This window comes from Eublepharis macularius, chromosome 9 (assembly GCF_028583425.1).
Source record: "Eublepharis macularius isolate TG4126 chromosome 9, MPM_Emac_v1.0, whole genome shotgun sequence".
Lineage (NCBI taxonomy): Eukaryota > Metazoa > Chordata > Lepidosauria > Squamata > Eublepharidae > Eublepharis > Eublepharis macularius.
In genome coordinates this window covers 85,890,172-85,904,606 of record NC_072798.1, presented here as the reverse complement: position 1 = coordinate 85,904,606, position 14,435 = coordinate 85,890,172, and the positions used below count along the sequence as shown (strand labels likewise).

General features: G+C 40.3%; 1 protein-coding gene across 5 annotated transcripts in view; it reads right to left on the bottom strand.

Moving 5' to 3' along the window:
- Nucleotides 1-3,503: 3,503 nt before the first annotated feature.
- The window catches only part of MLC1 (modulator of VRAC current 1), a 30,627-nt gene continuing 19,695 nt past the window's right edge, over nt 3,504-14,435 (bottom strand). For all 5 annotated transcript variants that reach the window (XM_054989050.1, XM_054989051.1, XM_054989053.1 and 2 more), the window contains 2 exons: nt 4,474-4,641; nt 3,504-3,977 (listed from right to left, as the gene is read on the bottom strand). In XM_054989050.1, coding sequence (XP_054845025.1) covers nt 3,903-3,977; nt 4,474-4,641 — 243 coding nt within the window. In that variant the 3' untranslated portion in view covers nt 3,504-3,902. The remainder of the gene's footprint in view (nt 3,978-4,473; nt 4,642-14,435) is intronic.

Sequence of the window (14,435 nt, the reverse complement as noted above, 5' to 3'; positions counted from 1 at the left end):
ATTACTTATGTTTTGGAATATTTTCCTTTTCATTGGAAAAGATTGTAGCCTTTTTGGTCCCGCAAAAAAAAAATCTAAAACCTGAAGTCCTGCAGCATATTATATTAGAACTGATAAAATATCACAAAACAATAGCATGCTTCTGAGTTCTCCAGAACTTTTAATCAAATTGGACATTCAGTACATTTTTTAAAATGTAAAATAGTTTTACTGATAGAAAGGCCTGTGTCTGTAGAGTCTTAGAATGGGATACAGAATATATTGCACACCATTGGATTAGGTGGTAACAGGTTTCAACATGCACCAAAGCCTTCTGGAATAAAGAAGGAAAAACCGGGGAATGGAAAAGCCAGTGTTAATCAAACATCTCTCCAACACCAAATGGAAAACACAGTTCTCCTTAAGAGGCTAAGAGCAGAGAGAAAAAGTGGTAGTCCTTATATAAACAAAGCAAAATTAAATGATGCAGTACATTAATTACAGAAGGTATGAGCAGAGGCATTGATCTTCCAACAAATTCCAGAAACAGAAGTTGTGCAATACCCTTTATTAGGACCAATCAAAATATCACAAAATAGTGTGTGAGCTTTCAGGTTTCTGAGAAGTCTTCATCAGACTGGATGTTCAGTACAAAAAGGGAGGGGAAGAAATAAATTACTTCAAGGCAAAGCATAAAGTCTGCAGTGGTGGCCTTCATATGGAAGTATACACTGGATTAGTTTAATGGTGTTGGACACAAAACAGGTTTTCAGTGTTCTAAGGTGCTGGGACAAAGGGAAATAAAAGATTGGCATGGATTACTGTGCAATCATCTAATTTAATCTTTACTTTTGTTAATATAAGGACTACTTTTAATTATCACTATCACTATAAAAGCTCCAAAGCTATCACTATAAAATGTCCAGTGGAAATGACTAGATTGGATATCATGATGACTAGTTAAAATGAACAGAGTTGTGTTTTTGAAATTTCTACGTATCTCCCCTTCTTAGCCAAAACAGTCAGCTGTTGCCATGAAGCAGTCTTCAAGGAAATGTAGGTTGACGGCTAGGAATCAAGTTCTTCCAGACTCACCCTTTTCAAGCTGCCTCTTGCTTATGGAATTGTTGTGCCGCAAAATGGAGCACCAGTGTCTTTTTCTAGTTGTTTTAACAAGAGGTTTGTGGAATAATATGGAAAGCCGATTGATTTCTTTCCTGAACTTCTGATCTCCTAGTAGTAATTTCCTAGTGTGTGTTAAGTGTATCCTAGATCTGTGATCCCTTTTCCTTGGAGCCACTTCTCTCTTCCCCGAATGTGTGTCATATCTGGCGATCTCAAGCAATATTGACTTATAAAAGCTCACCATGACAGTTTGGAATCCCCAACTTTTCACTTCCAAATTCCAAGAGTTCCTGGAGAAAGCAAAGCTCCTAAATGTGGTGACACTTGAGGCTCCTCCTTTAGTCCCTTCCCCTCACTACCAAATAGTCACATATCCTCCCTCCCTCACAACCATTGTGACCTTTGCAGGTAGGCAACCCTGTGCATTCTGGGTAGAGTAGCATCAGCGATCAGCCTGTCATCTAAACAATTTTAACCTGGACTGACAACATGCTTTATTCATTTGACTGTTTCCCCTGTCATTAGTTCTTTAGCAATAGGAAGACAGTTCAGGGGTTCAATCCCCAGATAATACATGAGTCCATTTCTATGTTGAAACCACCCTGCATTGAACAGGGCACCTGACCCAGCCCTGATGTGTTTCTTCTTCTAGGTCCAGTGCTCCCTACTTATGGTAGCACACTCAGAGTGACTTTGAACGTTACCTGTGTGATGGTGTATATCTGGCTTCACTTAGACATTTGATTGGATTTTTGAGCAGCAACATATTGAGGAGTCCATATTCTCTTGGAAAAGCCTTGTGTTTTTCTTCTCAGTGCTATGATGGGATAAGTATGTTCTTGGTGAGAAGCCTTAATCTTGTTCCCTAGGACAGGAGTTGCTTGTGTAGAAGAAATCACCATTCTGCTTTGTGAAAGTGTTTATTCACATTGACTCGGTCCAGGGCCTGTCAGAAATCACTCACTTGGATACATAATGTTATTTTTAGTACTGTTTTGATATGCATCTACTATTAAATTTTGAATAGGGTTCCCTCCCCATGAGGAACTTATTATTGCATCTATTAACACAAAACACTTAAGAGAGAAATTAGCAGATTCCATTTAGGCTTTGCTTTGCTTTGCTTTCTTATTGTATTATAGGCAGCCCCTTTGTGTCATTCTTTGATTTGCTACCGTGCATATACATAAGAAAAACCCATCTAGTTCAGTATCCAGTTTCTGTTTCACATATTAGCCAGAAAGTTGCCCTGGAGGGCCAACAAACAGAACGTAAAGGACCAGGCCTCATGCTGCCTCCTATCACTGGTATCCAGAAGTTTGCAGCCTCTTAATACAGAGGATCCCTTTACTCACCATGACTAGTAGCCACTGATGGGCCATTCCTCCATGATAGCTGGCCTCCATAATAACGTTCATACCAGATTTTTGGAGAGATTCATTTTCAAAATTCATTTTTCAATTTAGGAAGGTTATGACAAACCTACCAGATTTCCAGCTTTTAAAAAAGGGTTTTTTTTAACATGGCAGCCCTAAATATCCTTGTAGAATCAGGGCCTTGCACTATAAACATTCTGAATGGAGAAAAGTGTTATTTTAGATCAGGCAGACCTTGTAACTTAATAGCTACATTATTTTTCTTGAGTGAATATTAGTTATCCCAGCACAACAAATGCAGGCACCTATTGCAAGTGAGTTCAGAGAACTATTTTGTAGCTAGTACATTTTTTATCTTGCCCTCACTCTAAGTTGCTGAGGATGCTATATCTTTGCTGCAGCTCCGTCATGAAGGTTAAACTGAGTATATGTGATATGTCTAGTAAGCTTTCATGGCAGTGTGGGGATCTGAAGCCATGGCTCCCAGGTTCTAGTCCAACATTCTAGTCATTACACCACAATGGCTATGATAGCATTGCTAGTCCTCAATGTTTTCTGTCTTTGTCACTACCCTTCTTACATTGAACAACTGAAGCTCCCTCCTACTGACTCAGATTACTGGTCTATCAAGGTCAGTATTGTCTACTCTAACTAGCAGGTTCTCTCCAGGGGCTCAGAAGAGGTCTTTCACATCACCTTCTATCTGATTTTTTAAACTCGAAATCCCAGGGATTGAAACTGGGACTTTCTGCATGCAAAGCGGAGATGCTCTGTCACTGAGCCATGATCTCATCCCTACTATTCCCACAGACCCCATTGCAGGGTTTCAAAGACCATCATGCCAATAAACAGTGCAGGCTCCTCTTGTGATAAAGATTTTTATTTTATACAAAAAAGTAGTATGAGATTCGTAATAACTTTATAACTCATACAAAAGTGAACTATAAGCAAAAGCATCAATTTACAACAATCCATAACTTTACAAAAGTATATGTAATATTAACTGCATACCAGTATTTTATATTAGTCTCTCACAATAAACAACACTACTTATTGTTATTTATATATAGCTACTCAGATTGGCTATGTTTCAGATGAATGTGTTCATTGCCCTAAAGTCTCTTTGCAAAAGGAAAGAAAAAAGCTACAGTTGAGATATTTAATAAGCAAACATCCAATGAAACATCGCTTGCAACAAGTTGCATCAGATGGGAAGCTATACAAAGGCCCAGGTTATTAGAAAGGTGCACAAAAGATTATTAAAGTAACATGTTATTTCTTAGTGCTAACATTCTGACTAGACACAGAATTTTTCAAATCATTCTGAAGTAGTAAGTAGAATTTCTATGATATAACTGTCTTTGTAACTGTGATGCATGCCTAAATCGAACAATTTTCCTAATTCCATTTCCTAACTCCAGATTATTGGGCCATCTGTACAACAACAGCTTTCCAAGCCTTTTCTTTGTCAAAATCCTTCATGCTATTATTGGAGACCTTAAACAAACAGGAAAAAATGTTTCAAACACCATAACTGAAAATGATAGAAGCTAGTTTAACAAAGTAGGTAGAACTACAAAGATTGGCCGTTTCCTTATCCAAGACACAATATATCACTATTAAACATAAAGTATTCTTTTATCATTAAATCACTCGTTTAACTGAAACTCTTCCGAACCATGTTCCATTCGTATAAATTTAATCAAATAACGATATTTTAAAAAAATAATCAGTCTCAATGTCCATTGGGGCAGATTGGCTATTATAGCTACCAAGACTTCTTTGGGTGGGCCAATGGCCTCTCTCTGCAACCTTGGCCAGGTCAGTCCAGACAAGTGGTGAAAAGGGGTCACACAGGAGAGCCAGTGCCCAGCCTGCCCAGGGGGAGGTAGTTCCTAGCCTGCTAGGGTTGCCAGCCTCCAGGTGGGGCCTAGAGATCTCCAAGCAATTGAGATCCGTTCCCATGGAGAAAAAAAGCATAATTATTGCTCACCTCGGTTGTTTTATACTCTTGTTGGTTTATTTGTGGCACAGCCCACAATGAATCACGTATTTTCATTTTTGCCTTGAAGCTTACACACTGTATGACAGTGCCTGTGGTCAGGAACGCTTGAATTAACAGCATCAGCATTAGAAGCAGCAGGAGAACATCATAAGATTGCTAAAAACCAATGTATAGAGACAAAACATATTTTAGGAATGACAGTAATTATGGCCTTCTATATCACAACCAGGTCACATTTCCCAAAGACACCTGTCCTAGTTTGCCCGCACTTACAATATAAAATATTATTCATTTTACTTCCTTAAGCATGGTCGCCTTCTGTGTTCATGGGAGCACCTCTTTTTTTCGGACACTGCTCCAGGAGGGGGAAGTGTATTTTCTTACAATTTAACAACACAGGCTTCCCGATCAACTGCTGTATTTGTTCAAGCATACAAATGTGTACATTTATTATGTGCATGCAAGGGTGGTCTTAGACAATGGCTAACTGGGGCAGCTGCCCAGGTTGCCATGCTGAGAGGGCTCCCAACTGTCTACAGCTCCCCTGTAGGACAGGAGAGGAAGAGTAGGTTTCCGTCACCACTGTCTGTACTCACCCTGTCTGGGGCTTGGGCAGCAAGCTTCTGGCAGCTGCTTCCTCCTGCCTCACATAAGACAATAGCTACCCCTTGCTTGGCCTAGCAGAGAGGGTGGTAGTGATTCTGGAATGTTGCCTATGGACCCAGAATTACTAAGCTCACCTCTGAGTACATTTTAAATACAGACTTAGACAAATAAATGTGGCATCAAAATGTCAAGTACGTTTTTTGTACAGCCTGAAAACTTTTTTTCTTCTGACAGGTCAAATTTCTACCACATCTGGACTAAAATTTGGTAGGGCCACCAGCCATCAAATAAGTTTCTCAGGGCCAGATCAGGACCATAGACCATCAGCTGGCTGTCCCTGAACCTCTTGAACAAACCATTTTGCTTTGGCAACAAGAACTTGATATACAAAGTGGTTATTATAGTCCTTCAGGTTTTATATACTCAAGGAATAGCCTTGATTTCTGTGCTTACTTTTGCAATCAAAACATGAGATTTTTCTCATCCTCTAGGAAATGTACCAAATACTCAGAAATACAGCCTGTTCTGAGCACATTAAATGTTTACTCCAGTCTACATTCATTTCCTGCAGGATTGTGTCAATGCCAAGTACAGTCACGCCCCAAAGTACAAGCTAGTCATCTGATATGCATATATTTTGCTTTATAGTAATTCAAAGAATGTGGCCAATACCCCAGTCCTTGTCTTAAAATGTTTCCTAATTTATAGTTAAGATTCTTGACACCACTTAAAATTCTCAGGATGTTAAGTAAGGCAAGAAACTTTGTACAATGGGGCTGCCCAGGGTTAATATATAAGTTTTTGAGCGCACATGTACACACACTGGGTTGCAGAAAAATCTGTTTTCAAGAAACAAAAGTGGGGTTTAAAAACCCCAACCATCCACAGACATGGTGGGGAAAAACCTAAAGTCCCACTAGAATTTGGGTTGCCATAAAGACCCCAAATGGCACCTGACATAGCAGTAGTGATCGTGGTTGCCACAAGGGGAGTAGCAACAGAGAGGAGGAGAAAGTAAAGATTGCAGAAAGCTGTAAAGAAGAGCCAGCAAGAAGGGCAAAGTGGCAGTTAGTGAGAGTAGAAGGGAGTGGAAGCAAATGAGGGAGGAGGAAATTAAAGAAGCAGAGCCTGGGCAAGCAGAGTGGAAGGGAAAGAAAATAGAACTAAATGTAGTGTGGGATAGGGGTGTGCAAAGCCTGCCTGTTTCGTTAAACCTGATTCGGTTTTAACTGAATCAGGAAACCGTTTCAGTATTCAGGGAATACCGAAACAGCAAGCCAATTTGGTATTTGCGTTTCGGCTTGATTCGGCCATTGTTTTCAATGAGAAAACGTTCTCCCAGCTTTCCGGGAGTCTGGGGGGGACATTTTCTGTCCAAATCACACCAAACTTGGTGGAGACCTTCTCCTAACTCTCCTCTAACTACCCCCCAAGTTTCGGATAGATTGGACTTTGGAGGGCCATGTTATGCCCCCCCAAATAAGGTGCCCCCATCCTCCTAAACTCTCCATGGTTCTCTTTTTTTTTTGAAAAATTTTTTATTGGGTTAGAACATTTTTATTTTTACATTACAATCAATTTTCCCCTAATTTTTCGTTTCTAACCCCCTCCCTTTCCCCCCCTTTTGTTGACTTCCAACAGCTTTCCCACCCTCTGTCCCTTTTCCCTTACTTCTATTAAATTCCTCTGTCTAAAACAGATATACATTCTCCATTATATTAAGCAGTGCATCATTAACTCCTTTAATTATTATACACCCAAACTATACGTCTTTAGATAAACAATTTATCCCATTTTCCAGTTTTGAATAATTCTATATAAACCTATATATCATAAACCATAAAAATTTCCCACATTTAAATCAAACAATTTGATTTGTTCTCTATATATTACTCATTTCAACTTTTTATGGTAATTCTATATAACTCCTCAGATACTCAATCAATTTAACTCTTCTATACATTCAGTTTGGTGCATATAAATCTTGTCAAAGAAAGAAAATATTGTTAGTTAGTCAATCCTCATGTTTAAACCTTATCATTAATTATTCTCTATCAGTTGACCTATACATATCTATATATATCTCAATCGATTAATCTAACTGCTTATAAATTCACATTTCTCTTCCTCCCCCGGTAAAGTCACCCCTCTCTTTTATACTTTTATTATATTTCAGTAGTTCTCAAACTGCCACAGTTTTCCTCCCACCTCCCATTTCTTCTCCAGGTATTGTTTCAGCTTCTCCCAGTCTGTGTTGAACTGCCCTGAGTCCAGATCTCTCAGTTTTCTTGTCATCTTGTCCATTTCAGCCATATACAGCAATTTGTAGATCCAATCTTCAATAGTTGGTACTTCTTGTACTTTCCATTTCTGCGCATACAAAAGTCTAGCTGCTGCAGTCATATAAAAAATCAACGTCCTATGATGGGCTGGAATTCCCTCCATTCCCAAGTTTAGCAGCAGGAGTTCTGGGTTCTTATTTATTTGAAACTGTAAAATTTCACTCATTTCTCTTATTATTTCCCCCCAGAACTGCCTAGCTACCTCACACGACCACCACATATGATAGAGGGAGCCCTCATGTTTCTTACATTTCCAGCATTTATTAGAAGTATTCAAATTCCCTAGCGCAATCTTCTTTGGTGTCATGTACCAACGATAGATCATTTTGAAAATGTTCTCTTTAATATTAATACATGTCGTTGTCTTCATTGTAGTTTTCCACAAGTATTCCCATGCCTCCATTGTTATTTCTTTATTGAAATTTATAGCCCATTTCACCATCTGTGTTTTAACTATCTCATCCTCAGTATACCATTTCAGCAATACTTGGTATACCTTGGATATTCTTTTCTTGTCTTCTTTAAGAAGGGTCTGCTCTAGTTCCGAGTTCTCTGTTCGTATGCCCCCTTTTGCAAAGTCTGAGTTGTATAAGTCTCTAATCTGTCTATACTGAAACCAATCATAGTTAGGTGATAGTTCCTCTTGCGTCTTTATTCTAAGTTTAGATACTTCAATCTTAGTTATTTCTTTATACGTTAAACATTGTTGTTCATTATCCACAGCTCTCGGATCTATCACCTCATATGGAACCACCCACAAGGGGGTTCCTTCTTGTAAGTAAGTTCTATACTTCTTCCAGATTGTAAATAGACTTCTCCTTACAAAATGATGCAGGAACATCGAGTTGACCTTTACTTTGTCATGCCATAGGTATGCGTGCCATCCAAAAATTTTTTTATATCCCTCTAGGGCTAATAGTTTCTTATTCTTTAATATCATCCACTCTTTTAGCCAAACTAGGCAGATTGCATCATGGTAAAGTCTCAGATTGGGCAGTTGCATTCCGCCTCTCTCCTTTGCATCTTGTAAAACTTTTACTTTCACTCGAGGCTTCTTGCCTGCCCAAACAAAATCTGATATTTTCCTCTGCCATTTTTCAAATTGTTTAGAGTCTCTGATGATTGGTATTGTCTGTAACAAAAACATTACTCTTGGTAACACATTCATCTTAACTGCTGCAATCCTGCCCAACCATGCCAGGTTCAATCTATTCCATTTGATCAAGTCTCTCTCTATCTGAGTCCATAATTTTTCATAATTATTCTTGAACAAATCTATATTTTTTGCAGTCAGCTCAACTCCCAAGTATTTCACCTTACTAGTTACTTCACAATCCGTTGTTTCCATTAACAATTGTTGTTTCTGCTTAGTCATGTTTTTGCATAATATCTTTGACTTCTTTTTGTTAATGAAGAAACCTGCCAAATCTCCAAACTCCTTGATCTTGCCTATCACTTTTGGCATGTTCTCCAGTGGGTCTTCTACAATTAACATTATGTCGTCTGCAAATGCTCTGACCTTATATGAGTAGTCCTTTATTTTTATTCCTCGTATTTCCTCATCTTGTCGAATTTGTATCATCAGAATCTCCAATACTAAAATGAACAACAATGGAGATAACGGGCAACCTTGTCTTGTTCCTTTACTAATCGTCAATTTTTTGGTCAATTCATCATTCACTACAATTGCTGCAGTCTGGTCTCTATAGATTTCCTTGATTGCTCTGACGAATCTTTCTCCCAGTTGTAGCTTTTCCATAGTGGCAAACATAAAATCCCAGTTTAAATTGTCAAACGCTTTTTCAGCGTCTACAAAGAAGAAACCAACCTCTTTGTCACAACGCTTGTCGTAGTATTCAATAGCATTGATCACTGTCCTTAAGTTGTCTCTTATTTGTCTGTCTGGCAAAAAGCCTGCTTGTTCCTCCTCTATGACTTCCGAGAGCCACCCCTTCAATCTCTCCGCCAATATCTTCGCAAAAATTTTATAGTCATTATTGAGTAGTGATATAGGCCTATAATTTTTCACGCTAGTCAGATCTTGGCCCTCTTTTGGGATCAATGATATATTCGCTTCGCTCCAAGTGTCTGGAATTCTTTGATCCCTAAAAACTCCGTTCATCACCTCTTTTAGGAATGGTGCCAGTTCATTGGCCATTGTCTTATAAAATTTAACCGTAAGTCCATCTGGCCCTGGCGCCTTTCCTAGATTTGCGGATTGTATTGCCATATTTATTTCCTCATCAGTTACTTCACTGTTCAACTTATTTCTCCAAGCTTCCGAGATCTCTGGAAGTTTGGTTTTCTCCAAATATGATGCTATTGATTCTTTGTTTACTTCTTTTTTATTATACAGCTTAGCGTAAAATTTATAAAAGGCTCTGCTAATGGTAGTCTGCTCCAAATACGTTTTGTTTTCTTCACAAATTTTATTTATTATTTTCTTTTCCCTTTTCTTCTTTAATTGCCATGCCAAATATTTCCCAGGTTTATTAGCACCCTCAAAAGCTTTTTGATTCAGTCTTTTAAGGTTCCACTCCAATTCTTTGTTACTCATTGCTGTTAACTGTTCTTGAAGAATTTTGATTTCCTGATGTATTTTCTTTTTCCCTGGTCTCTTTTTTAACTGTACTTCTTTGGCCTTTATTTTCTCCTCAATCTCTTGTCTTTTCTCCTCTTTCTTTTTCCTTGCTCTACCATTTAAGTCCATTAGTATGCCCCTTACAACCGCCTTGTACGCGTCCCAAACTTTACTGGTTGGTACTTCTTTATTCACGTTGTATTGTATAAAAAACTTAGTCTCTCTTCTCAGTGTTTCCATATTCTCACTTTCCTGTAACAGGTCCTCATTTATTCTCCAGGCTTTCCTTTTTCTCCTTTTTCCAAATTTCCACATAATTGGGTTGTGATCTGAGCCTACCATCGGCATTATTTCTACCTCCTTAGTCCATAGCGCTAAGTCCTTTGAGGCCCAGATCATATCAATTCTTGATAATGTAAGATGCCTTGCAGAATAAAAAGTAAACTGTTTGGTTTTAGGATATTCTCTCCTCCATACGTCTTCGAGAGTCTCTTGTTGAATCAACTCAAAAAAAAGCTTTGGCAATAGTCCTCTTTTCTTTTGTGCTTTTGTAGTCTTTTTGTCTAATTCCAAATCTGTCACTCCATTGAAATCTCCAGCAAGAATTATCTGGTCATATACAAGATCGTCTAGGTGCTTCCTTAAGTCCTCAAAGAAGCTTTCCTTTGCACCGTTAGGTGCATAAAGTCCGACTACCAACACTCTCTTTAAGTTCCAATTACATTCCACTGCTACAAATCTAGCTTCCACATCTCTCATAACAAATTTTGGCTGCAGCTCCTCTTTTATATACAACACCACTCCTCTTTTTTTCTTGTTGGAAGCCGCTACAAATTCTTTGCCCAATTTTCCAGATTTTAAATATTTTACATCCTGTTTTCTAATGTGGGTCTCCTGCAAACAAACAATATCACATTTTTGTTTTAGTAGCCAATGAAAAATATTTTTTCTCTTATTCGGTGAGTTTAGTCCATTTATATTCCAAGATAATACTTTACACTCCATATTCATGGTTTTGTTGGTAAGTCTTTTTCATTGTCCTTGATAAATCTCTCCATCTCCCGCTCAGATCTGATACGTTTTTTTGCCCCTCCAAACTCAAAGGACACTCCTTCCGGTAACTCCCATCTGTATCTGATATTCATGTCCTTCAAAGTCTGAATTAGCACTCTATATTTTTTCCTGTCCAATAACACTGATCTGGGCAGTTCCTTCATTATAATAATCGTCTTGCCATCAATCTCCAATGGATCTTGAAATTGTTTGGTCACAATCCTCTCTTTCATATTTCTAGTTGTAAACTGCACAATCACATCCCTTGGTAGTTTCCTCTGGGTTGCAATTCTCGAGTTCACACGATACGCCACATCTAGGATAGCCACAATTTCCTCCTCCTCCTTCCCCAGGTAATCAGCCAACACCTCAGTCATCTGTTCTTGCGCTGACTTCCCTTCCACTTCTGGCAGACCACGAAAACGAAGCTGCTTCTCCATGTGTTTAGTTTCTGCAACTGACATCCTCCCCTTCACCAGCCTCATCTCTGTTTGTTGCGTGTCTATTAAATTCTCCATCGCGTCTTCTACTGTTTTAACTCTCTGCTGCGTTCCTTGTAATTCACTGCTAATCGTTTCCACACCTTTTTTCACTTCTGACAGCTCCGACTTTACTGTCTGTGTAACTTCCTTGACCTCTTTAATAAGCTCCAATTTCGTGTCCTTAAGTTCTTTCATCATGTCTATAAGTTTTTTGTCCAAGTTTTCTATTGCCGATTGCCACTCTTTTTTCGACATCGTGGGGCTTGCTTTAGCTCGCTCCCACGAATCTGCTCTCTTCCTCAGCTCCGTGGCGTATAATTAAACGTTTTCCTTTTTTTTAAATGTCCCAATCTTTGCCAAAATTAATTTTTTATATCCAAAATGTCGGGCGTCTTTTTTCTATGGTTTCTCTATGTTATTATAATCCAAGATGGCCTACTTCCTCTTCCGCTGAAGCCACGACCCTTCCACTTTCAAAGATGGCAATTCCCCACTTCCTGTCCTTTGGCAAGGGCCGCTTCCCTCCAGCCACTCTATTGTTGTTACGCACTTCCTGTCTCCCGTCTTCCCACAGCAGGTCTCGCGATGGTGTCTTTTTCCCACAGCTCCAAAACCACAGGTATTCAAAACAATAGTCCGATTTTTGTAATAACTTCTTTAAACTTAGTCTCTTTTAAAATACAACTCCTGCCGAGTCTTCACCTCCTTTTCGCTAGTCTGTTGCAGTTTAAAAGTCTACTTTCTTTCCTCTCTGTTTTTGTCAATCTGTCCCGTTTCAAGAGATAGCGATCTTTACCTTCTCTCCAGCTTTCTCGGGTTGTAATCGCTGTTTCGATCTTAAATTCTCCTCTCGACTTCCCTCCCCAATCGAAGCTTGGGTATGTAGGTCTTATGCCAGCCGAATTGGCCCCAAAATTGCCGCAGAGATTATAGCCGACCCGTCGCAAGGTGGGACCTCAAGGATCGGGGGGGAGACTCCTTGTGTAGAGCCCCCCCTCGTCCGAGATCTAACTCACCCTAGGGTCTTGAGCGTTCTTTGCCTGCTCCCCGCCTGAGAGCAGTCGGCCGCGGGTTATTTTCACCCCTCCGGCCGGTTAAAACGGCAATCCGGTCAGCTCCACAAATGGAGCTGCGTTAGACCTCCATGAATCCCAAACCGGAAGTCAACTCTCCATGGTTCTCTATGGGGAAAACAAGTCATTTTTCCAGGTGGCTTGGCGTGGCATTTTGCAAGCAAAATGCAATCATCTTTCAGGGGACCTGCTCCCACCTGTCCTCCCACCCTCCACCAAGTTTCAGGCAGATTCCACTTTGGGGGGCCATTTTATGGCCTCCCAAAGAAGGTGCCCCTATCCACCTCCACTCCACTATTCCCTATGGGGGAAATAAGAGAGGCTTGTCTGGCTAGGGGTGGCATTTTGCATGCAAAATGCCCCCAAACTTCAGAGGACCTCCTCCTACCTGTCCTCCCTCCCTCCATCAAGGCTCAAGCAGATCTCACTTTGGGGGGCCATTTTATGGCCTCCCAAAGATGCTGCTCTTAGCCCCCCCCCTTCTCCATTATTTCCTATGGGGGAAATAAGACAGGCTTGTCTGGCTAGGGGTGGCATTTTGCATGCAGAAACACATGGGATTGGGGCTGCCAATGGCCACAGCCACAGTCCACCTACACCCAAACTGCCAAATACCACGCACACCCTCTCCAAAACCTAACCTCCCCTGTCCTGTGGCCAGCCACTTTCTATTGATTCCTGTTATAGGAAAATCTCCCACAGCAGTAACCCACGGAATGTGGCATCTATGGCCACAGGCATAGTCCCCCTTTTAAATCTTTCCCCCCTACACAGCCCCACAGTGATCCAAAGACACCCTCCCCAACATTCCCACACCGGCCACTACCCCAGGAACAGGCTGGCCAGCCGTCCCCCATTGTTCCTTGTGATGGGAACTTTTAAACTCTCTTTCCCTGGGCAATTATGCACAGCCCAGGGGTGCCACAACGGTGGGCACACTCCTGAGTGCGAGCTTGTCCCTGTGAAAGAGCACCTGAACCACAGACACCCTCCCTCTAATTCCCCCACCACCTACAGAGATGGCTGGCCGGCCAGCCCCATTGTTCCCTATGATGGGAACCAACTGCACAACAAAGAATAAAACACAAACACACACTAAATAAAGTTTTTTAAAAAATATTTTCTCACTTTCAAAGTACAAGTAGGCAAAGCATTGTGACACATTACACCAGCAGTCCCCCACACAGAAAAATAACACAAATCACTTAACATTAAAGAATCACCCAAAACACAATTGCTGTCAAAAACACATTATTTCTTTAACTGCTTTAGGTTACACAGTAGGAGGGCACAACAGGGCATGAAAGCAGTCTACTACACAAAATAACACAACTCACATCACCGTTTTTGACAGCAATTGTGTTTGGGTGATTCTCTGATGTGAAGTGAGTTGTGTTATTTTTTTTGTAAGATACTGCTGGCATGCCCTTTGGTGTGCCCCCCTGCTGTGTAACCTATAGCTGTTAAAGAAATAGAGTGTTTTTGACAGGAATTGTGTTTTTGTGATTCTCTGATGTTAAGTGAGTTGTGTTATTTTTCTGTGTGGGGGGGACTGCTGGTGTAATGTGGAATCTGCCTGAAACTTGGTGGAGGGTGGGAGGAAAGGTGGAAGCAAGTCCCCTGAAAGTTGGTTAGGAGAAGGTCTCCACCAAGTTTGGTGTGATTTGGACAGAAAATGGCCCCCCCAGACTCCCGGAAAGCCAGGAGAATGTTTTCTCATTGAAAACAATGGACAAATCGTTTTGGCAATCTCTGTTTCAGTATTACCGAAATTTTTCGGTATTCAGAAAAAGTTTCGGTAATACTGAAAAAA